Genomic DNA, 23,894 nt, shown 5'->3' on the forward strand with positions numbered 1-23,894 from the left:
ATGCCAGTTTGGCCAATTATATTTCAGCACCCCGGGTTGCCTTGGTGTAATTCGTTCAGTCATGCAGGCTCTCAGAGTTTGCGTCCACGACCGGAAATGCGACCTCCGGTGGACAGTAGCAGCCTCTGAAATGAAATGCAGATTCAGAGTTCCACATGAGATGTTTACTAATTGGCAACTAATATAAATATTACGAGTGTAAACATTAGGTGAGCAGATTACATCGTAACACGTGTCCTAACAACACGCTAAGTAGCGAGATTTGCAGTTATAAGCAATTTGGCTTTTTGCACCAGACGAAACACGACAGAAATTGAAATACAGCCATTCAGAAGCACAGAATAGTGTACTCACTGCACCCCAACGAAATGGAGTTGATAAGGTTTATAATCTAATCAATACAAATACAAATTAAACCTCTTTAACATTATGAAAGGTAGATGCTGAATCACTGGTATGTGTTGGCTCGCACTGAGTTGCTGTTCTACAGTTTAATTTTAAACGGTTTATTTGATTTTCAAGATCTGAGGTGACCTATCTGCTGCTGCTTTCAGTATTATGGCAATAAATGTCATGTAAAATAGCATTTAAACTCACATTATTATCATTTAAAACTGAATTTTACAAAATTAAAAACTGCTTTTATTCTAGCCAAAATAAAACGAATAAGACTTTCTCCAAAGGAAAAAATATTATCAGACATACTGTGAAAAATGTCCTTACTCTGTTAAACATTATTTGGGAAATATATATAAAAAAAATCAAAGGGGGGCTAATAATTCTGATTCAGATTTGTCAAATAAATCAAGAAATTGTCCCCAAGTAGCCAGAAATGTTCTTATGGAGCTAGTCTTTAAAAATCTGAATCTCTCCATATGAATAACAGATATCATGTCGGAAATCCAGTTCTGGAATGAGGGGGCTAAAGGTGATGTCCAATTATTAAGCACTAGTCTTTTAGTCAACTCTTGCATTGTTTGAGGGAGAGAAGATATATTTTGTGAGAAGCCAAAAACTGCACCTGGTAGAAAATGTCTGCTATAAGCTTTGGAGTACCAGTCAGTAGAATACAATTTTAACCAATGTTACAATAAACGATTAAAAATACAATTACAATGTTATTTAAAATGAAAAGTATTTCTGTATTTACTGTATTTTGATCAAATAAATACTGCCTTGGTTGAATGAAATATGGTTTGTATAAAATATGTCTAAATACATTTTAACGTTTCATAGTGCTCAATAATGTTACTGTTAATGTTACAAGTTAGTTTAATGTTGTTTTGGGCCAGTTTGACTATTAATTTAATCATGTTTTGATACTGCAAGTTTTTTTTAATTATTATTTCAGGTATTTAACCACATCTTATGGCACAGGACAAGATATAGATGAGAGGATTGTTGAAGGTAGGTGTCTAGCACAGTACTGCATATTCTTTTTTTGCATATGATGCAAAATGTTTGTTTTTACAGTACATATTGTATATATCTCTGTTGTGTTCAGCCAACCCCTTGCTTGAAGCTTTTGGAAATGCAAAGACGGTCAGGAACAACAACAGCAGCCGCTTTGGAAAGTTTGTGGAAATTCATTTTAATGAGAAGGTGAATTTAGTTTTTAGTCTGAGGACATGAGTGTAAGTGTACATGACTTCACATAGTTATTATTAACTATGTCTGTTGTGTCTTGTGAACCGTGTCCAGAATGCAGTTGTGGGCGGTTTTGTCTCTCACTATCTGCTGGAGAAGTCTCGGATTTGCATGCAGAGTCAAGAAGAGCGAAACTATCATATATTTTATAGACTGTGTGCAGGAGCATCAGAGGACATCAGGAACATGCTTCATCTCAACTCCCCCGACAGCTTCCGGGTCAGTTTCCTGTACATTGTGTGTTAGGAAAACCTGGAAATCATTTAACAAGGCTAGAAGACACTTTTTGTTGTGTAATTGCTGCAATGAAAGCTAACAGCCATGACATGACCTAAGCAAACAGGCTTTGTCAATGCGGATGAATGCAGAAACATTTGCATGTGTGAGCATGCACAACAGTCATACGTGTCTTAAAATATACATATGATGAATTCTAAATAAATAAGCTTTCAGTTAGTGCAGGGCAAAAATTAATCGTGAATAATCGTATGCAATCGTATCGTAAGTGTGTGTACTGTCTGTATTTATTATGTATATATAAATCCACATGTATGCATATATTTGAGAAAATTGTTATTTATATTTAGATATAAAATATATGTGTTTATTATACACGTTATTTATACATTTAAATATCTATGTAACAAGATCGTTTTTATACAGTGTATCCAGAAAACATTCATAGCGCTTCACTTTTTCCACATTTTTTTTTTATCTTACAGCTTTATTCCAAAATGGATTAAATTCATTTATTTCCTCAAAATGCTACACACAATACCCCATAATGACAATGTGAAAAAAGATTTTGAAATTGAAAATTTATTAAAAATAATACAAAAAAAATGAACAGAATTTTCCACAGCCTTTGCTCAATACTTTGTTGATGCACATTTTCAGATTTCTCCAAAGATGTTCAATAGGATTTAGGTCTGGGCTCTGGCTGGGCCACTCAAGGATATTCACGGAGTTATTGTGAAGCCAATCCATTGATATTTTGGCAGTGTGCTTTTGGTTATTGTCCTGTTGGAAAATGAACCATCAGCCCAGTCTAAGGTCCAGAGCACTCTGAATGAGGTTTTTATTCAGGATGTCTCTGTACATTGCTGCATTCATCTTTCCCTCTATCCTGACTAGTCTTCCAGTTCCTGCTGCTGAAAAACCCAACAGCATGATGCTGCCACCACCATGTTCACTGTAGGGATGGTATTAGCCTGGTGATGAGCGATGCCTGGTTTTCTCCAAACATAACGCCTGGCATTCACTCCAAAGAGTCTCATCAGACCAGAGAATTTTGTTTCTTATGGTCTGAGAGTCCTTCAGATGCCTTTTGGTAAATTCTAGATGGGGTGTGGTTTCCGTCTGGTGACTCTACCATACAGGCCTGATTGGTGGATTGCTGCACAGATGGTTGTCCTTCTGTAAGATTCTCCTCTCTCCTCAGAAGATCGCTGGAGCTCAGAGACAGAGTGACCATCAGGTTATTGCTCACCTCCCTGACTAAGGCCCTTCTCCATCCAGTGTCAACCCTGGGACCTTATATAGACAGGTGTATCCCTTTTCAAATCATGTCCAATCAACTGAATTTACCACAGGTGAACTCTAATTAAGCTGCTGAAACATCTCAAAAATGATCAGTGGAAACAGAATGTACCTGAGCTCAATGTAGAGCTCCACGGCAAAGGCTGTGAATACTTCTGTACATGTCATTTTTTTTTTTAGGTTTTTTATTTTTAATAAATTTACAACAATTAAAAAAATATATATTTTTTCACATTGTCATTATGGGGTATTGTGTGTAGAATTTTGAGGAAATACATTTATTTAATCCATTTTGGAATAAGGCTGTAACATAAAAAAATGTGGAAAAACTGAAGCGCTATGAATACTTTCCGCATGCACTGTACATGTGTGTTTATCACATATAAAACATAAATATATAGAACACACAAATATTATGTCAAAGCAAATTTATTTCTGGATGCGATTTAATTTTTTCTCAGCACTATTTTCTAATTATGTTTTTTTTTTTGTTATTTATTTATTTGTTTGTCAGGATTGAACAATATTTGAGGAAGATATAACTATTTGAATATCTGGAATTTGAGGGTTTAATATAAAAAAATCTAAATACTGAGAAAATCATCTTTAAAGTTGTCCAGATCAGGTGTTTAGCAATGCATTGATATTTCTAGAGTATGAAAATTACAAAACATCTTCCTGGAACATCATCTTTACTTAATTTTTTTTAATGATTATTGGCATAAAAGAAACATAATTAATATTTATAACTTAATACAACTTAATATAATTATGACCAAATTTAAAACTCATGCAACATATGACAAGGGAGTTGCATTGCATTGAAGATACAATCTTTTTTTAGATCTTGCTTTCCTTGAACCTGTCGACTAAAGTCACAGCATTTTATCAAATTGAAAAAAGAAGATTTGGTTTCTGGTTAATAAATATGTGAGATTTACCACTAGATGGCATGTTTGCATTACAACGCGTCTGAATGTACGTCTGCTCTTTCTGGTCTCATTGATTTTCTTCTCCTCATTGTGTGTTTGTGTTTCACCCAGTATTTGAATCGCGGCTGCACCCGATACTTTGCAAACAAGGACTCAGATAAACAGATCATGCAAAACAGGAAAAGTCCTGAGGTATGTAAATTCATCTGTGTTCACGAATCATCCTTTCTGCCGGCTAATTCAAATGTGTGGCATAAATAAATCAAGCTGCAGAGAATTTCTCATTTCAAATTAACAATCAAACCCTAAAATGATATGACAAGAAATCTCAACAACAAATGTTTTTATTAAACTTGAAGCTTATTTTAGTATTAGTTAGACTGTAAAAATGTGGAATAATTAACAGGTTCGGTATTTTAGGATTTACTGTTTTTTCTGTTTATGGTTTTTAATTGTATTATGGAATGTTGATCTTGTCTGTTGACTTTTTTTAAATAAATATCAAATATATTTATTTTATTCGCAACATTTTGCAGCAATAAATATTTTTAGTATATTGTATATAAACAGTGGTTTTTCAAGTTTTTCAAAATTGTCCTAAGACTAACTATTGTTGTTCAATAATTTAAGGACAACTTTGATAAACGTTTTCATAAATACTTTATTTATAGGATTTTTTTAAATAAATTGGCACAGAACAGAAAAACAAACAAATTAAAAAATTTAATAAATCAAATATACAAACAAACATCCCCAACACTAATAATGTCCTTTTTGTGGCTTTAACAAAAGAGACACATGCCTAACAGTCTGCAAACATCAAAGTCCTCAAGTGTCACACAAATGCACAGCAAGTGTACGGTAGGGTGCATACTAGGGCTGGGCGATTTGGCCTAAAATCAAAATCTTGATTAATTTAACATTTTAACTCGATAACGATTATTTATTTTATATATATATATATATATATATATATATATATATATATATATATATATATATATATATATATATATATATATATATATATATGTAGCCTTTGTAGTTCACTGAAGAGTTTTGTACAGTAAATAAGCTCACCTATTACATGTCAGAGATGTTTTGAATGAAGGGTGCATTATTTTATAATAATTGAAGGAAACACACAATCTACTTTCTATAATTATTTACTGAACATCAATGTTGAACAACTGAAATTAAAACACACATTGCCTAAAAAAACTTTTGGAAACAAAATCAATTATTTTCACTGTTTTTCATATTAAATGTAGAAAATAAGCAGGATCTCTTCTAACTAAAATACCTCTTGTGTACCCTGTAAATAATATTTTAAAAACTGAATTCATTACATCTACTGTAAACATATTTTAATGTAAATAATAATTTGAATGTAATGGAAAATATGCTGCATTAAGGCATCTCAGCGCATATTCCAATAACCGTCAATTTAGTGCAAAGTAAGGTTCAAGAATGGATCCATCATCTTACTTGACCAGAGATCACATGTGGCTGCAAAGTGGCAGCAGAAGAATAAATCAGTCTCCGACTTTCTGGCTGGTTTCTACATCTGCATTGAGTAATCAGCGTGACCCAAGGCGCTTGCCATGCATAGCCGTGCATTGATATACTTCAGTGTGCTGTTTGTGTTGCTCTATATAATAATACTTCCGAAACGCTAGCTGGCAGCGGGTTTTTATGTTCCTCTATCTTTACGGGGGTTTTGTTTTTTCTGAATGCTACCTTAATGAACAAGAAGCTAAAATTTGTGCAGCAACTTTAATCATAAGGTGAATACAAAACAGCTCCTCCACACTTGTACACACTCGCTACAACCAGCTTTGCGCGTTGCCCACGCGTGTCAATGCTACCAAACCGTCTAATCACAGAGCTTGCGCTATGCGTCTTGGCAACATGTTTGCAACATTCTTAAGAGGTGCGTGAATATGCGACCGTGCAAAGGCTGCACTGGACCATAAGCGTGCTCTTGATGCAGTATAAATCAGCCTTAACAGAGCGGGGTCACATGATTCCACACATTGTAGGGAAAAATAATCAAAAAAATCGACCTGGGAAAATTATAATCAAATATAGGTTCTAAATGTTGTTTTCGATTATATTTCGAATTAATCGCACAGCCCTAGTGCATGCACAACTTCAACACAGTAATGACAAACAAGTAAATGAAATAAATACATAAAAATGGGAAAAGGAAAATGGGAAAAGATATACAATGCGCATAAAAAAAGTGAACCTTTTAGTGTGTAATAGAAAGGTTTCTCTGTCGACTTTTGATAATGAAAATTGAACTGCATTTCATCAAGGTGCCTATTACTAACATTTTAGTGGTTTGAAACAATGCCATTTGGAATAAATAATATATAAAGAATTAATTCTGTACAATAACAGAAAATTTGCTCTCAGTTTATTACCAAAACCACCAAAACCAGACAGTATATCACATCAAACTATTAAGAATGTCATTAGTGTTCAACGCCAACTTTTCAACATCACACTTAGTTAAAGGGAAATATCAAGGTTCTGCATTGCATTTAAAATAAATAAATAAATAAATATAATAAAGAAACAATGACAAAATACAGAAAAATGTTACGGATATTTTTTACAGTGTATAAAAAGTTTTCCTTAATGTTCTTTTTTATATATAAATGTAGCTTGATGTAAGTTGAGATATCTAAAAAGTTTAAGTTGATTCAACAAAAAAATTGAAGGCAACGAGAATTTGTAATTTTTTACTGTTCACAGATTCCTTTGTACGTGTAGTGATTTTAAGTCTAGAGGACATGCTGAACGAACAAACCTTGACCGCAGTCGGAATCTCTGAAGTTGCAGGATCACCTCAAATAGAATTAGTTACCCCCCGGAAATTAGTTTACGTCTTTGATGAATTATGTAAAGTGTAATAAATCCCGGCGTTGTTGTGTTTGCACACTGCCCTCTCTGGAGAACAGAGCCCATCAATTGATGTTATTGTTATCAAGGGCCATTATTATAAATCATGGTTGTGTTGAATCCCTCTGGAGGTGATGAGATATTCATTAGCTGCTGTTTTAGCTGGAGCACTAGTTCATTTACGAGCTCAACACCGTCTGTTTCGCTGCATTGTCAGATCAAGGGCTGAGATTAGTTTCTTAGCCCAAATTCGCAGATGTTACTTGTTTTTTTTTTTTCCTTTTCTTTTTTGTATCATCCTTGAACAGGCGAATCTTCTAATGACTCTAGGTTGGTGCTAGGATATTTATGAAGTCCATTTTTGATTTATAATAAACTGAGATTTGTCTTCGCTCAGGCTTTGGTTCAGAACCAATAGTGCCAAAAGAGACATAACTAAACTGATTTGACTGACTGGTGATTTCAATAAGAGTTAGATTAGCATTAGACTCTTTAAGTATAAAAAATACATAAGAATAAAAAAAATGCTGCATATACACTCACCGGCCACTTTATTAGGTACACCTGTCCAACTGCTTGTTAACACAAATTTCTAATCAGCCAATCACATGGCAGCAACTCAATGCATTTAAGCATGTAGACATGGTCATAACGATCTGCTGCAGTTCAAACTGAGCATCAGAATGGGGAAGAAAGGTGATTTAAGTTACTTTGAACGTGGCATGGTTGGTATCAGACGGGCTGGTCTAAGTATTTCAGAAACTGCTGATCTACTGGGATTTTCACGCACAACCATCTCTAGGGTTTACAGGTGAATGGTCAAAAAAAGAGAAAATATCCAGTGAGCGGCAGTTCTGTCAGCGCAAATGCCTTGTTGATGCCAGAGGTCAGAGGAGAATGTCCAGACTGGTTCGAGCTGCTAGAAAGGCAACAGTAACACAAATAAACACTCTTTACAACTGAGGTATGCAGAAGAGCATTTCTAAATGATTAACACTTCCAACCTTGAGGCGGATGGGCTACAGCAGCAGAAGACCACACCGGGTGCCATTCCTGTCAGCTAAGAACAAGAAACTAAGGCAACAATTCGCAGAGGCTCACCAAAATTTGGCAATAGAAGATTGGAAAAGTGTTGCTTGGTCTGATGAGTCTCGATTTTTGCTGCCACATTCAGATGGTAGGGTCAGAATATGGCATCAACAACATGAAAGCATGGATCCATCCTGCCTTCTATCAACGGTTCAGGCTGGTGGTGGTGGTGTAATGGTGTGGTGGATATTTTCGTGGCACACTTTGGGCCCATTAGAACTAAATTGAGGATCGTGTCAACACCAAAGCCTACCTGAGTATCGTTGCTGACCATGTCCATCTCTTTATGACCACAGTGTACCCATCTTCTGATGGCTACTTCCAGCAGGATAACTCCCCATGTCATAAAGTGTGAATTATCTCAGAATGGTTTCACGAACATGGCAATGAGTTCACTGTACTCAAATGGCCTCCACTGTCACCAGATCTCAATCTAATAGAGCACTTTGGGATGTGGTGGAACGGGAGATTCGCATCATGGATGTGCAGTCAACAGATCTTCAGCAACTGCATGGTGCTGTCATGTCAATATGGACCAAAATCTCTGAGGAATATTTCCAGTACCTTGTTGGATCTATGGCACGAAGGATTAAGGCAGTTCAAAATGGGGTCCAACCACCACTAGTAAAGTATACCTAATAAAGTTGCTGGTAAGTTTATAATAATGTTTTGAGCAATACTTTAGGGTTGAATAAGGTTTTAGTGTTTATTTAAAATAGTGTTAGTTATGTAATAGTAATAATATAGTAATTATTATTTAATAGTAATGTTTAACACATAATAGTGATTATTATATTCAACTTATGAATGTAACTGAACTCAATACTGGCTTATTAAATCAATGAGTGTTCAAGGCTGTCTTAAAATTTAACATCAAAAAGTTAATATTGAGAAGTTCTCTGTAGATATTTTTCATCTTTTTGTTGTAAGTTGCTGATTTTCATATTTAGAGAAAATAGTAACAATAATCACATCATTTGAAATGATAAAAATCTACACTCGCAGATTTGTTCTACACATTTTTGTTATCGATCATTTATTCGTAAATATGTTTTAACCAACTTAGAAATTTGCCGTATTTTTATTCTATATAAATTTTCCTCCTCCTTTAATCGTACAAATAATCCTAAATGTTCCATGAATTTTCCCGTGTCTAAATGTCGCGTTTTTAACATTTACTTTAAGCAGTATTTTCAGATTTGAAACAACAAAAATAAATAAATAAATAAAAAATCTCAGTTGTCATTTTAATGGAATTCAAATTTGATTGGGAAATACCATGTATAAGCTATATTAGCTATATTGGCTAAGTTTAGCTTTTTTATAAAGCTTGTTTCATGATTAAAATGTTCCCCATACTCAGAAAAATATATTTTTTCTTGCTTGTTCAAATTACTTATCCAAAATGAGCTTAAACAAACCAATTCTTGAGATTTTTTTTGGGACAACTAAATTGTTTTATGTTCGATTCACTTTATCCTTAATAGTCAACTTAATCAATTTGTGTGATGACAACATGAATGAATTGTGTGGAATGCTGCATTTTTTTTTACAGTGCATAGATATTCATTATGTTTATATAGGTAGTTTTCTAACTGAATATTATGTGTCCTTGCCTTCCCTGATCTCTTTAAAATTCAGGACCATAAGGTGATGTTTTACCGCTTGGCCTCCTTTCTAAATGCTTTTTATGCTTTACATTCTTTGCCTTTCCGGGTTTCTGTGCATGAAATTGATCATTATTGTGTGCATGGGTCTGCAAGCTAATATTCATGAGGCTTTCTCTGTGAAATTAGTATTTTATTGTAAGGGGTGTTTGTTACTGTAGTTCTGGGCATAAACTGCTTTTAAGCAGCTTTTAACAGCTTTTAAACAGTATTGGTGAGAGTGGTGTAATCTGCTTTGTCATCAGACTGTGACTGACCTAGGTTGTGTTCACACTTTTCACATTTAGCTTAATATATATATATATATATATATATATATATATATATATATATATATATATATATATATATATATATATATATATATATATATATATATATATATATATATATATATATATATATATATATTGTGATATAGATATTATTTCACAAGATGACTTGGGTTACTATTTGGAAAGAATTCACCATTTTAGTGGAGTGGATCTGCATTGAATTTACCAAAAGTATAAAAAATAAAATAAAGTACAGATGAAAACAGAACAAAGATAAAAGCTAAATAGACTTCATAAACAGTGCTTCATGGTTTTGGTGGAGTCTGAACAGCATTGAGTATTTTCTGAAAATGGAACTAGAAATAAATGCTTACTGTAATGTACTACTAACTACTATTTTAAATCGTGTCACTCAGTTAGAAATGAGTCATAAATGAATCAAAACCCGGATGTTTTTATTTATTTATAAATTTTTTTACAAGATGCAACCATTAAAAAAACACAATACTCCAACATACCTTGGTTTTTCTCATCATAGTCACAATTTTGTTAGAGTTAGATGTAGTGGAGGTTTTTCCAGCTAATTTTTATTTGTGTCCAACTGAGTAATTGTTGCTGCTGGTTTGACTTCTTTCAACTCATTTTATCTTTCATTTTAAGCTCTTGGTGAGTTCTCTAATTAGGAAAAAATAACATGTTTGTGCACAAGTGCACCTCACACTATGCATAATAAAAGTGTTTCTTTGGTTTTGTTTTGTATTTAAAGACATGTTTGGTCTTTAAAAAGTGAAATAATAGCAAATTAGGACTAAATATAAGTAATATAAGTAAAATAGACCAAGTGTGAACACAGCCTTAAAGGGGAAATTAGTGCTTTATTTCTAACTATAATTTAGTTTATACTTATACTAATACTAATATTATAGTTTTTTTTTAATCTTAAAACATTATTTACTTATCTTTTCCAGTAAGCACAAACAGATGAAGATTGAAAAATGTTGTTTTTTTGTTGCTGTTTGTGTTACTCAAAGAAAAAAGTAAAAATGTCAAAGATCATATTGAACAAAGGATCATTTATTTGAATAGAATTTATAAACAGAGGCTCTGGTGCACTCTTGACCCTCAGGTGTGGTTTGTTTTCTTTTCCTCCTTCCTCTAATCAGAGATCGGACTCCGCATACAGCTTTCCAGTATAGGTTTCTGATCTCTGATTACAGCTGCAGTGCTTGTGTGACGTGTGAATACGGTTGATTGTGGAAATACCGTGTGTCTTGATTGTCCGTTGTGTCTGTAGCATGGCAAAGTAGGTGCTCTGAAGGACCCTTTGCTAGATGACCTGGGAGACTTCAACAGGATGGTGGTGGCCATGAAGAAGATCGGCCTGGATGATACAGAGAAGCTCAATCTCTTCAGAGTGGTGGCTGGTGTTCTTCATCTTGGCAATATCGACTTTGAAGAGACAGGAAGCACCTCTGGTAACCATTGAAATAATTTATGTGTAAAAAATACACTTTTTATTTTAGTTTTTTAGATGTTAGTATTAGTATGCTAGTTTTAAGAACATCAAAGCTAATGTGCTCCAAAACAGTGACAACATTCACATTTAGAAGATATAAGTGATATAAATATCTGAAGCTTGCAGTTTGTCACTTTCGCCTAAATAGATCAACTATTTGATTTCACATCACCTCATACTTCAGTTTCTCATCAAATCTTGACCAATCAAATGCTCTCTAGTATCTGACTAGTATCTGGCTCTCTAGTACGCCGCCTTCAAGAAGCTTCTCGTTTGCTTTTCATTTGATGCGCTTGAGCTCAACCACTTTCACTGGCAAAGCTGTAATAAAAACAAAATGTTAGTTTTTTATAAAGGGGAGGAGCTACTTTGTGTTCCGCCCCCTTTTCATTTTTCAGTTGAGATTACGTCAAACATTGAATTATTACTACAACTAACGATTATTTTAATAATCGATTAATTTGTCGATTATATTTTCAATTAATTGATGAAACCGATAAAGAAAGCGTTTATTCAAAAAAGCTCATTCCTGAGCTGTTATAATAATAATAATAATAATAATAATAATAATAATAATAATAAAATAAAAAACAAAGTCGTTTGTCCTGTTTTCAGTCCAAATATCTAAATATTTTTAAGTCAAGACACAACAAGTGATTGTTTTCTTAAAACAAGTTAAATTATTTGTGAATTGGGTAAAAAAAAAATCTATAATCTATAATCTCAAACAGAAGTTTTACCAGTTCACATAAACATGTAAGTGATCATGATCTATAACGTGAGATGGGCGACGACATGTTTACTTGCGGCCTGGCGTTTGCCTCATTTATAAAAAGCAGAACACGCAAGATTCAGCATGTAAATTCACCAGTTACTCCCCAAATACTTGGTAGGAACAAAAGTAGGATTCTGTAGTTATTTAACCAGCTGTTGGGGGAGATTTCGTGTCGGGGAGGGAGATCACAAGCGTTTCTACACTGTTCTAAGCGTACGTATGTATGCGAAGAACGGGGGCTATGGCATCTCTTTGGGAGATCAAAACAGGTTTATAAAGGCAGACCGGGGCTGGCGGGCACGCCGTTGCAAAACAGCCCAAATTTTCACTACCCGCCTATGTCATTTTTTACCTGCAAAAAAAAAATTCTAAACCGCCCAATCTGGCAACACTGGTTTCAGCTTGTCTTGATTTACGAATAAATGAAGTTTGCTGTTTTATTTTATACAATTTTTTTTCTATATTCTGTAATAAAAAAACAATAAAAACATTTGCTATTTTTCAGCTATATTTAAAAAAGCAAAATATGGCATTATTTTTATTTTATTTGAAATTTGGAAAAAATGTTAGCAAACAAAATTTTTCAAATAAATATTAACATTATTTTCAAACAATAATTTTATTCTATAATCTGTAATAAAATGATAAAAGATTAAAATTCTTTTATCATTTTATCATTTTATTATCATTCTGTAATAAAATGATAAAGTAATAAAACATTTATTAGTTTGATCAACTAGTTATTTTTCTTTAAAAAAGCTCAATAATGCAGTATTTTTTTAATTAGAAATTTGTTAGAAATGTTATTAAACTAATTTTTTCAAACAAAAGTTAACATCATATTCAAAAAAATATTTTATTCTATATTCTAAAATGAAACGATAAAAAAAATGTTAGATTGTCCAACTATAGTTTTTTTTTCTTTAAAAAGCCCAATATGGAATTATTTTTTAATAGAAAATGTGAAAGAAATGTTATCAGACAAAATATTTTCAGACAAACATATACATTATATCCAGACCCATTCCAATTAAATGCAGTAAATCCAAATAAACTCGCAATTTCACATTTTTTTATATATGTTATTCTAAGCTTGCTATACAATAAACAAATACACATATACAGTTTAAATGAAAAGTTATTAGCTCTCATGTAAAATGTTTATTCTTTTTCAAATATTAAGAAGATAATTCTGTTTAAGATAATGACTGTTTTGCTTGTTAATTTGTAAAAAAAATTGTATTCAGCTTAAAGTGCAACTTAATGGCTTAACTAGGATAATTAAGTTAACTATGCAAGTAAGGTTAATTAGGCAAGTCATTGGATAGTGGTTTGTTCTGTAGCCAATAAAAAATCTTAAGGGGCTAATATTTTCTACATAAAAAATAAGTTTTTAAGAGTTTTTAAACTGTTTTTATCCCAGCCAAACTAAAAGAAATAAGACTTTCTCCAGAAGAAAAAAAAACAATCTAAGAAAACTGCTTTACTCTGGGAAATGTCAGTTCAGAAATATTTTAAAATGAAATAAAAGTTCACAGGAGGGCTAATGTATTTTTTTAACTCTATCCTGTGACCCCTAAAATATTCACTGCCTGACCAAAGTCTTGTCACCGATCCAAGTTGTAAGAGCAACAAATAATAACTTGGGAAAAGTGGCAGAAGGTAGATATTTTAAATGAATCATTTGTTAAACTGCATCCCAATCATCACAAATACTGCAGAAGACCCACATCGACCCAAGATTCTCAGAGAAATCAGTCAATTTCAATGAAGGAAAAATCATGGTTTGGGGTTACATTCAGTATGGGGTGTATGGGGAGAAATCTGCACATGAGTGGATGCATTCCACTGCATCATGATTTTATATTCTATACTGTACATTATGTCTGTTAAGTGACAGACAAGACTTTTGTCTAGGTAAGACAGACCTTACTGTCCTAATTAAATAATTAAAAATCAAGGTATAATCATATTTTATTTTGGTAAAATAAGTGCAATCTAGAGGGCTTTGCCTTTCATATACAGTAAGTCACTTCTGATAGCAAATGATACCTAATACTATGATTGGCGACAAGACTATTGTCAGGTAGCGTATTTCACAAATAAATGCACAACTGTGTACTTTTGTCCTTATATACATCTGGACATGTTGTTGCAATCAAAAAAACATATAAAAACATAAAAAATATGTTTAAAAACATATTTTTCACCATTTATGCATGATAATTTGTTATTTCAAGCAGCTGTAGCTCATGCTGTTTTAGACTATTATGTGTACAAGGTTTTATGCCACATAGAAACTCTTACAAAGCAAAAACAAAAAGTCAATTGTGATCCATGAAGGTGTCTTTCAATTTATGCAGTCGTACAGGTTAAAGCGTCTGTCATAGGAAATCAATGCATGCTGTCATGAACAATTAAGCAAGACATTTTCTCAGGATAAGGACCTAGAATATTATGTATAGTTAACTAACATTGACATGGCAATGAATTACTATAGTAAAATGCCACATCACGACGCAGTTAAATCGATAAATTGATTTTAAACCCAGAAAATTTGAGCTAAACTGCTCAAAATTAGCCAGTTTTCTTCTATAGCTAAACAGAAATGGTTAAAATCTCAGAAAGTGTACTTTACAGTTTAATGGTCCTTTAAACGTTTTCCAACTACTTTCAACATCTGCAAAAAATTTTGCTTTTGTTTGATGTCCGTACCCAGCATGATTTGACAACTTTAAAGCCTGAAGTAATTTTGTGTTCTGCATAAAGTGACAAAATTGGATCAGATCAGAACATATTTGAAGTTTAATATGCAGACCAGTGGGATTTCACTCCTGTCGTGCAACTAGCAGCCAAACAGAGCATAAAAAATATTGATAATAAAATAAATAAATAAATTCTAGGGTGTCAGTTGCAATCACACCGACCAGGACAAAAAAGAAACCGGATTTATCGCTTGTTGCTTCATCATGTCACGCTTGCTTTAGAAGCACTCGAGAGACTTCTTTTTTGCTTCTTTTACCCTGTGTTCAGTAAGGGAAGGAGATTTTCACTGATGTCTGAAGTGTTTTTTATTATTCTTATTTTTGAGCTCATGCACATGTGCTGATGTTCTCCTCATTAAACTCCCTCAAATTCGAGCCTCCTCCAACTCAGAAGACCTCATTAGAGAGCTGCTGAGGGGGAAAGGGGGCTCTTTCTAGTGTTGCCAGACACGCATCCAGATTTGTTTTCCTCTTCTGATGAAGGCATAACACCTTTTTCAAGCTCTGGCCTGTTCCATTTCCTTGCTCACAATGGAGCTGCTATCCTGAGACACCTTTCAGCTGGAAAACCTGCAGCCTAATGTTATCGAGGTCTTACATGAGACCTGGAGACTATTATGGATGAGTACATATCTTTGAAAAAGCCCTGAGACACGCTTGGAGATTGAAGGAGTGTGATGGAGTGCTTTTATAGGTTTATTTTTAGCTTTTACAGTACTGATGAGACAAAGGCTATGAGGGTTTTTATCTTCTTCGAATTGTAATCTTCTAACTGGTATATTGTTTAAATTTGTGAAACTAGACTCTTTCTTTAAATGATTTATATTCTAATTAGTATATTTTTTATTGTTGTTTATAATGAGGCATAACATTAAAAAACATATCATATATAAAATATCATAATGAAAAATATACATTAAAAAGAAAGCAATGGTGGTAAAGATAAAGAAGCTTTTTAAAGGTGTTTGCCTAATTTTTGTTGAGAAAAAAACCCCCACATTTTATTTGGAGAAAAGCTGAATTTTTTAAACAAACATTTATGATGAGGAGGATCAAAACAAAACAGAACAAAAAACAGACAAGCCTCTTAAATTATTGGAAGATTTGACCATTTAGGAAGTTAAGGTTGTAAAGTATCATTTGGTACAAGAGCGCAAACAATATTTATATAAAGAAAAATACCTTTTTAAGTAGTTTACATAATCTTCTATTATGGGGTAAGAGAAATAGTTCTTTATGTATTGGTAAACAGTGAATTTGTTTCATTTAAACATTTATAGACTTAAAAAAAAACAATGGTAAAAAAAACTACACAAAACAGCAGATGTCATGCATCAGGTAAATAACAGATAATTTGATCATTTAGGACTTCAAAGTTCAGGTGGTAAAATGTTGTGGAACAAAATAAAAATATTTTTAATCTTTCGGAAGGGGACAATCAAAAGTAGAAGACAGAACAACTATGGACAAACAAAAGCAAGAAAACAAATCAAAACTAAACAGCTGTAATAAAACAAATAAGACATTCAAACAAAACAAGACAAATCAAAACAAAACTGTAGAGAATCAAAAAATACTGATTAATGGGGCTAATAATATTTTTCCCTTAAATGTTTTTTAAAAAAAATTCGGCTTTTATTCTAGCCGAAATGAAACAAATAAGACTTTCAAACAAAACAAAACAAAACTGTAGAGGCTCGAAAAAAATATTGATTAAGGGGGCTAATAATAATATTGACCTTAAAATGGTTGTAATAAAAATTAAAAACTGCTTTTATTCTAGCCAAAATAAAACAAATAAGACTTTAAAACAAAACAAAATAGCAAAGAATCGAAGAAAAATATTTATTAAGTGGGCCAATAATCATATTGACCTTTAAATGGATGTTAAAAAAATGTAAAATGCTTTATTCTAGTCAAATAAAAACAAATAAGACTTTCAAACAAAACGAAACTGTAGAGAATCAAATCAAAACAAAACAAAACTGTAGAGAATCAAATCAAAACAAAACAAAACTGTAGAGAATCAAATCAAAACAAAACAAAACTGTAGAGAATCAAATCAAAACAAAACTTTAGAGAATGGAAAAAAAATACAGATTAAGGCGGCTAATAATAATATTGACCTTAAAAGGTTTGTAAAAAATTTTTAAATTGCTTTTATTCTAGCCGAAACAAAACAAACAAGACTTTCAAACAAAACAAAATGAAAGACACAACAGTTGTTACAACCAGTTTTTCTTTTTTTTATTGTAAAACAAACTATGATATTATCAGACACAATAATGTTTGTTCAGAATAATTTGTTATATGGTGCAGAAACTAAACTAAAATGTAAAATGAGAGATATTTTCTATCCTTGTAAAATGATATTTAAAACAAGTGAAATAGTTCTCAGTAAATGTGGATAAAGTAACATTTGAAACTTTATAAAAATGGTAACTATAAAAGTAATTCAGACTATAATAACAGCAACAGTAAAAAAAGATGACACTAGAAGCTTCTTTAAAAGCATTGGAAGTTTTTTTTTAAGGTCTACGTTTGGTGTATTTATGACCTAAATTACAGAACACATTTATTAACAGCGACAAAAGCATCAGTACATTTAGACCTTTACAACCCTCTGCTGTCTAGACGTCGCTTTAGAAACATGATGAGCCAGAGTTTAAAGATGAGCATTAAAATTTAGCATCTGCTCTCAGGTGGCTGCATTTTGAAGAACCAGTCGAGTCAGACTCTGGAGTACTGCGCCGATCTGCTGGGCCTCGACCAGGACGACCTGAGAGTCAGCCTCACCACCAGGGTCATGCTCACCACTGCAGGGGGCGCTAAAGGCACAGTCATCAAGTGAGTGACCACAAATGTTTTTATTCTTAGTGATTCTTCAATCACAAACTCCAAACCTCAAACCGGACAATGAAAATGATAGTAACTTGTGTGCAGTTAAGTATTTTATAGTATATGCTAGTTATGCATAGGTTTTTCAAAATAGCTCTTTTGTCCAGTGTTGTGTTTGTATTTATGTAGCACCGTTGTCCTGCGAGACATGACATTTCCATCCCCTGTATGTCCACACATGTAGCGGAATGACAATAAAACTCGAACTGACTTAACTGAAACTTAATAGGGCAAGTTAAATGATAATATAAACACCTACAGTTGAAGTCAGAATTTTGAGCTCTTCTGTTTATTTTTTTCCCCCAATTTCTGTTAAACGGAAAAAAGATGTCAACACATTTCTAAACAACAGTTTTAATAACGCATTTCTAATAACTTTCTTCTAAATTTCTTTTATAACTCATTTCTAATAACTTTCTTCTAAATTTCTTTTATAACTCATTTCTAATAACTTTCTTCTAAATTTCTTTTATAACTCATTTCTAATAACTTTCTAAATTTCTTTTATCTTTTCCAAGATGACTGTACGTTATATTTTACTTGATATATTCAAGACACTAGTACTAGAGTAAGAGAAATTAGGCAAATCCAAAAATATAGCGTTAAGGGGATAATAATTTTGACATTAAAATGGTTTTAATAACTTAAAAACAGCTTTTATTTTAGCCGAAATAAAACAAATAAGACTTTCTCCAGAAGAAAAAATATTATGTGAAAAACTATGAAAAATTCTTTGCTCTGTTAAAAATCGTTTGGGAAATATTTGGTAAAACAAAAAAATCACAGCTAATAATTTTGACTTCAACTATATAAAACAATAAAAAAAGAGAAAAAATAAGAATAAAATAAGATTTTTTTAAACAAATACAGCAATTACAGAGGAAAGACTTATGCATCAGTGATATTTGCAAAATAATCATTGTAATATTCCAAAAATCTGTCACTTTCCTTGTTTTTACCTGATCAAAAGCCCTGCCCTGTTAGATTTCAGCCACTATTTTGTCATCTGAGACAATCCTAAAAGATTCCTGAAATCCTGGGCTAAAATCTGTGATTTTTGATCGTTGGTTTGACATGTTCACAGACGGCCGCTTAGTGCCCGTTGCGATCAGATTTTCCTTTCGATGAAGTGTCAGAAGATTTCAGACTCTTTCCTGACTTTATGAAAGCTGCGATCCTACAGTGTGACTTGGGAGCCATGTTCGTGCAGTCTGACATGCTACAATCGTTCAGGATTATAAAAAAAACGCACAGTGTAAGTCAGCCTTAAGAGATTTAATAAATGCATCAATTTCTGTTAAAAATGTGAAAAAGAAGGTTGCAAATTTGAGAATTTTGGTTTGTGAGTAAATTGTTTCCCATACAAAATAAAAAAACGAATAATGTAGTTCTCTGGTTTATTAGTTTTGTGACCACATTTGTTTACCTTAAAGGTTCAAGAAACACTTGAGTCCTTTTTTTGAGATTTTAACATATTTGTCTGTGTTGAGCATCAGTTAAGACAATGTTAGCACCTCTCAGCATTAAATGTGAGGAAAACTGGAAAATTTTGAGCTTTTGTCAGCTAATTTCATCTTCCGGATTTCAAATCATTATTGGGGTGGGATTAAAATCAGTGACGTAGCGTGTAACTGCTAGTGGAGAGATGACGTGTCAGTTTCTCGTTATTATTCATAGCTGAGTCTACTTATCCTATGAGAGGAGCCTGCTTCTCAATTATTCATGACAGCATGTGCTTTCCATATGGACAGACCTGCCAAGCTGTGAGTGCACGGCACACAGAATTTAGGTGGGTCGTAGGTGTTTGTTTCCATGATCCACAGGGTTTGTTGCATGACTTTGCCTGCGATGCTGTCTGGGCTGATACAGCCAACATGTTTGTGTTCAGCAAGCATTTTTGTCGAGAGAGCTGTATGAGAATTGGAGAATGGCGGACTTTCTCTTTTATCAGTTAAGTTTTTTACCGTTCAGACACATCGCCTATATCCATGCTGCTGTGTTCGCCTATAATTTTCCAGATTACTGGAATAGATAGGGAAAGAGACTCACTGTACTGCTATCCACTGTGTCTGTTCGATGATTCAGCAGTCCTCCTTATTTATAGTGTTTACATGATTATCTTTATAATGATATAACAAATTGTGGTTATATAATATGAAATTACGAATAGCCTATCGTATATGTAGCAGGGCATTCATTTATTTACTGTTTATTTCTTTGCATTTTAACTTTCTAAAGTATTAAATCATGTTTAAGGTTTAAGATTTTGAGGCAACTGACAGTTGTTCGCACCCCTCTTTCCCCCCTTCTTTGCTGGCCACACCCACTCCTCCCTCGACTTGCAGCGCTCCACACCCCTCATGTAGCATTTTTTAAAAAACTTCTGAGGTAGACTTGAACTGAAAGAGGGGGGTTTCATGACCCTTTATCATCTGCTCGTGCAGTGACCCTAGAGTGAGGGGTGCCCGATTTCTTTTATTTCTCTTTTTTGCATTCAAATGATGATCAAAGGAGTCACCACAGACCCCCTGCTTGATATTTTTCCACACATCTCAATCTCCCAGCGATGTGAAACGTCTTCTAGCATTACATTTCATCATTTGGCCCCCCATTCGCATTCGCATAACTGTTAAATGAATCCTTCGGTCGCTTGCTCGCAGACGACAGGAGAGCCGAAAATAGCTAATCGCAGCTTTTTCCATCAGAGATATTGTCAGTGTAATCGAATGTGGCACAGGCTAAATTGGCCGAGGGGCCGTAATAGTGTAGTTGCCATCGAAAGTCTTCTGTGTTTAAACGGATGTGTTTTTTTTTATTGATAATGTAAGGGGGAGGAGAGGAGGCCTTGCTTAACTTTGGTTTCTGCTTTTTCCACAAGTCGCTAGTGCTTCTTTTCTGAAAGACTCTTTGCAATTTTAAGAAGCAAAAGCTTTGTTCGTCTCAGCTTTCGATATGTAAAACCTACAGTCCAATTATGGCACAGTCCAATTGTCCGAGGACAGAGGAATTGGAAAAACTCAATTGCTTTGATTGAATCGTGCTCCATTCCTCGTTGCCCAGGTGGGGTTTTATATTTTTCACCATTTGAATGATAGGACAGTGCTCGGTGGATTAATAATAAAGGCATGATTTTTTTATTATTAATTTTAATCTTCTTAGAGCAACATTATTTTAATAATAAGTAGAAAATAGCAGGGTGATGTAACGGGGATGTTATTATAAAGAGAAACAAAAACTTTATAAAAAGAAAATGTACGATTTAACAGCAGTGATATGTTTTTAAAAGGACATTACTTTAGACAAAAGCATTCAGGGCAAAAACAAAAACAAAACAGCAGATGTTTTCATGGAAGATCTTCATGACTGTGCATCAAAATCAGTAAGTCTCAGGACATGTCAAAGGTCGTTGAGGTTATAAAATGTGAAATAAATGGAAACCTGTGGAGCAAACTGGTTTTCTTTTTAAAGCATTACCCCTTACTTTTTAACTCAGGAAATCCCTAAGTGATATTTAATGAACACCCAGGTTCAGTCATGTGACAGTTTGTGCATTTTCCATTGCCATGTCAACATTTCAAAAATGGTGGCCTGTCTGGTCAGCAAATGTTGTTAGCAATTTTAAAAATGCCTGTTTTGGTGACTGAAGTTAGGTAAAGGTTTCAATCATGCAACAATTCTGATGTACTAATAACATATGTGAGATAACACTTAACCTGATTTTAATATGCTTCTTGAATTGCATTGTTAATTAAAACTGAGGCCTTATATAATTTTCTATTTTCATGTACTCAACAGCCACTTTATTAGGTACCTTACCAGTACCGGGTTGGACACCCTTTTGCCTTCAGAACTGCCTTAATACTTCATGGCATAGATTCAACAAGGTACTGGAAGTATTCCTCAGAGATTTTGGTCCATATTGACATGATAGCATCACGCAGTTGCTGCAGATTTGCTGGCTGCACATCCATGATGCTAATCACCTGTTCCACCACATCTCAAAGGTGCCCCATTGGGTTGAGAACTGGTGACTGTGGACGCCATTTGAGTACAGTGAACTCATTGTCATGTTCAATAAATCAGTCTGAGATGATTCACGCTTTATGCCATTTTGCGTTATCCTGCTGGAAGTAGCTATCAGAAGATTGGGACACTGTGGTCATATAGGGATGGACATGGTCAGCAACAATACTCAGGTATGGCTGTGGCATAGACACGATGCTCAATTTAGTTCTAATGGGCCCAAAGTGTGCCAAGAAAATATCCCCCACACCATTACACCACCAGCAGCAGCCTGAACCATTAATACAAGGCAGGATGGATCCATGCTTTCTTGTTGTTGATGCCAAATTCTGACCCTACCATCCGAATGTGGCAGTAGAAATTGAGAGGCATCAGACCAATCTTTTTTTTTTTTTTTCCAATCTTCTATTGTTCAATTTTGGTGAGCCTGTGTGAATTGTAGCCTCAGTTTCCTGTTCTTAGCTGACAGGAGTGGCACCCGATGTGGTCTTCTGCTGCTGTAGCCCATCAACCTCAAGGTTCGACATGTTGTGCGTTCAGTGATGCTCTTCTGCATATCTAGTTTGTAACAAGTGGTTATTTGAGTTACTGTTGTCTTTCTAGCAGCTCGAACCAGTTTGGCCATTCTCCTCTGATGGCATCCACAAGGCATTTGTGCCCACAGAACTGCCGCTGACTTTATATTTTCTCTTTTTCTGATTATTCTCTGTAAACCCTAGAGATAGCTGTGCATGAAAATCCCAGTAGATTAGCAGCGTGGCACCAACAACCATGCCCTGTTCAAAGTCACTTAAATCACCTTTCTTCCCCATTCTGATGCTCGGTTTGAACTGCAGCAGATCGTCTTGACCATATCCACATGCCTAAATGCATTGAGTTGCTGCCATGTGATTGGTTGATTAAAAATTTGTGTTAACGAGTAGTTCCTAATAAAGTGGCCGATGAGTGTATATGCAGCAGTTTTTTTTTTTTATTCTTATTTTTTTACACTTTGAGTCTAATGCTAATCTAACTTTTACTGGAACCACCAATCAGGCAAATGAGTTAAGTTCTGTCCTGTCCTGAACCTGGACTGAATCTTACTGCTTTCAATTAGTTGAATCAAATGACAATTTCTAGTCATCTCAATGTACATTAGTCAGACTGACTCAAAATATTAAGTTCAATTTATAAACTTATTAAAGTAAGTCAAAGTACTTTTTGACTTAGTCATATCATTCTTTACAGTGTATATATACAGTGTGTATAATTATGTTGTTTGGAAATATGTTGTGGGAAAGCAAATAAAATAAAAAGACAGTACAACTATTTCTACAAATGGTTTTTGTTTTTATCTCACCAGAAAGGTCATACTTTTGATATGTTGTGGAAAGCAAATCAACAAAATTGTTCAGCAAAAAACTGTTTTTAGTAGTAGCATATGCCAATCAACACACCTGAAGCAACTATAGGTGCATAGGAAAAATCACCATGTGAAACTGTGCAAAAGGGAAAACAAAGATCCTGCACACCATCAGTACTTGCTGCATGAATATTTTATTATACAGTAAATGACGTCTCATGTATATATGAGGCCTCATGACCTTCATCCGACATTGGGATTGTTTGTTTCCCTGTAGTAACATACAGTATGTAAAATAAAATAAAGATTAATATTAATGTCTAACGTCAGATATTTCACAAGGTGGGGGTTGTATTTTCAAACGGCTTCAGACACATGTTACTGTATAAGTGGTCCATTTGGTCTGTTTTATAATTTTTCCTATGAGGAGAAATTGGTCTGGCTTCTTATGGGTTAAATCATTTTTGTAATGCATATTATGAAATATTATTATTATTCATTAAATATATAATTATT

At 33.7% G+C, this 23,894-nt stretch overlaps 1 protein-coding gene across 2 annotated transcripts in view; it reads left to right on the top strand.

Annotated features, from left to right (window-relative positions):
* Nucleotides 1-23,894, top strand: part of myo6b (myosin VIb) — a 149,522-nt gene that overhangs the window by 37,752 nt on the left and 87,876 nt on the right. For both annotated transcript variants that reach the window (XM_056476720.1, XM_056476719.1), the window contains exons 7-12: nucleotides 1,352-1,407; nucleotides 1,505-1,602; nucleotides 1,702-1,866; nucleotides 4,230-4,310; nucleotides 11,354-11,534; nucleotides 17,818-17,962. In XM_056476720.1, the coding sequence (XP_056332695.1) occupies nucleotides 1,352-1,407; nucleotides 1,505-1,602; nucleotides 1,702-1,866; nucleotides 4,230-4,310; nucleotides 11,354-11,534; nucleotides 17,818-17,962 (726 nt within the window). The remainder of the gene's footprint in view (nucleotides 1-1,351; nucleotides 1,408-1,504; nucleotides 1,603-1,701; nucleotides 1,867-4,229; nucleotides 4,311-11,353; nucleotides 11,535-17,817; nucleotides 17,963-23,894) is intronic.

This window comes from Danio aesculapii, chromosome 17, assembly GCF_903798145.1.
Source record: "Danio aesculapii chromosome 17, fDanAes4.1, whole genome shotgun sequence".
Taxonomy (NCBI): domain Eukaryota; kingdom Metazoa; phylum Chordata; class Actinopteri; order Cypriniformes; family Danionidae; genus Danio; species Danio aesculapii.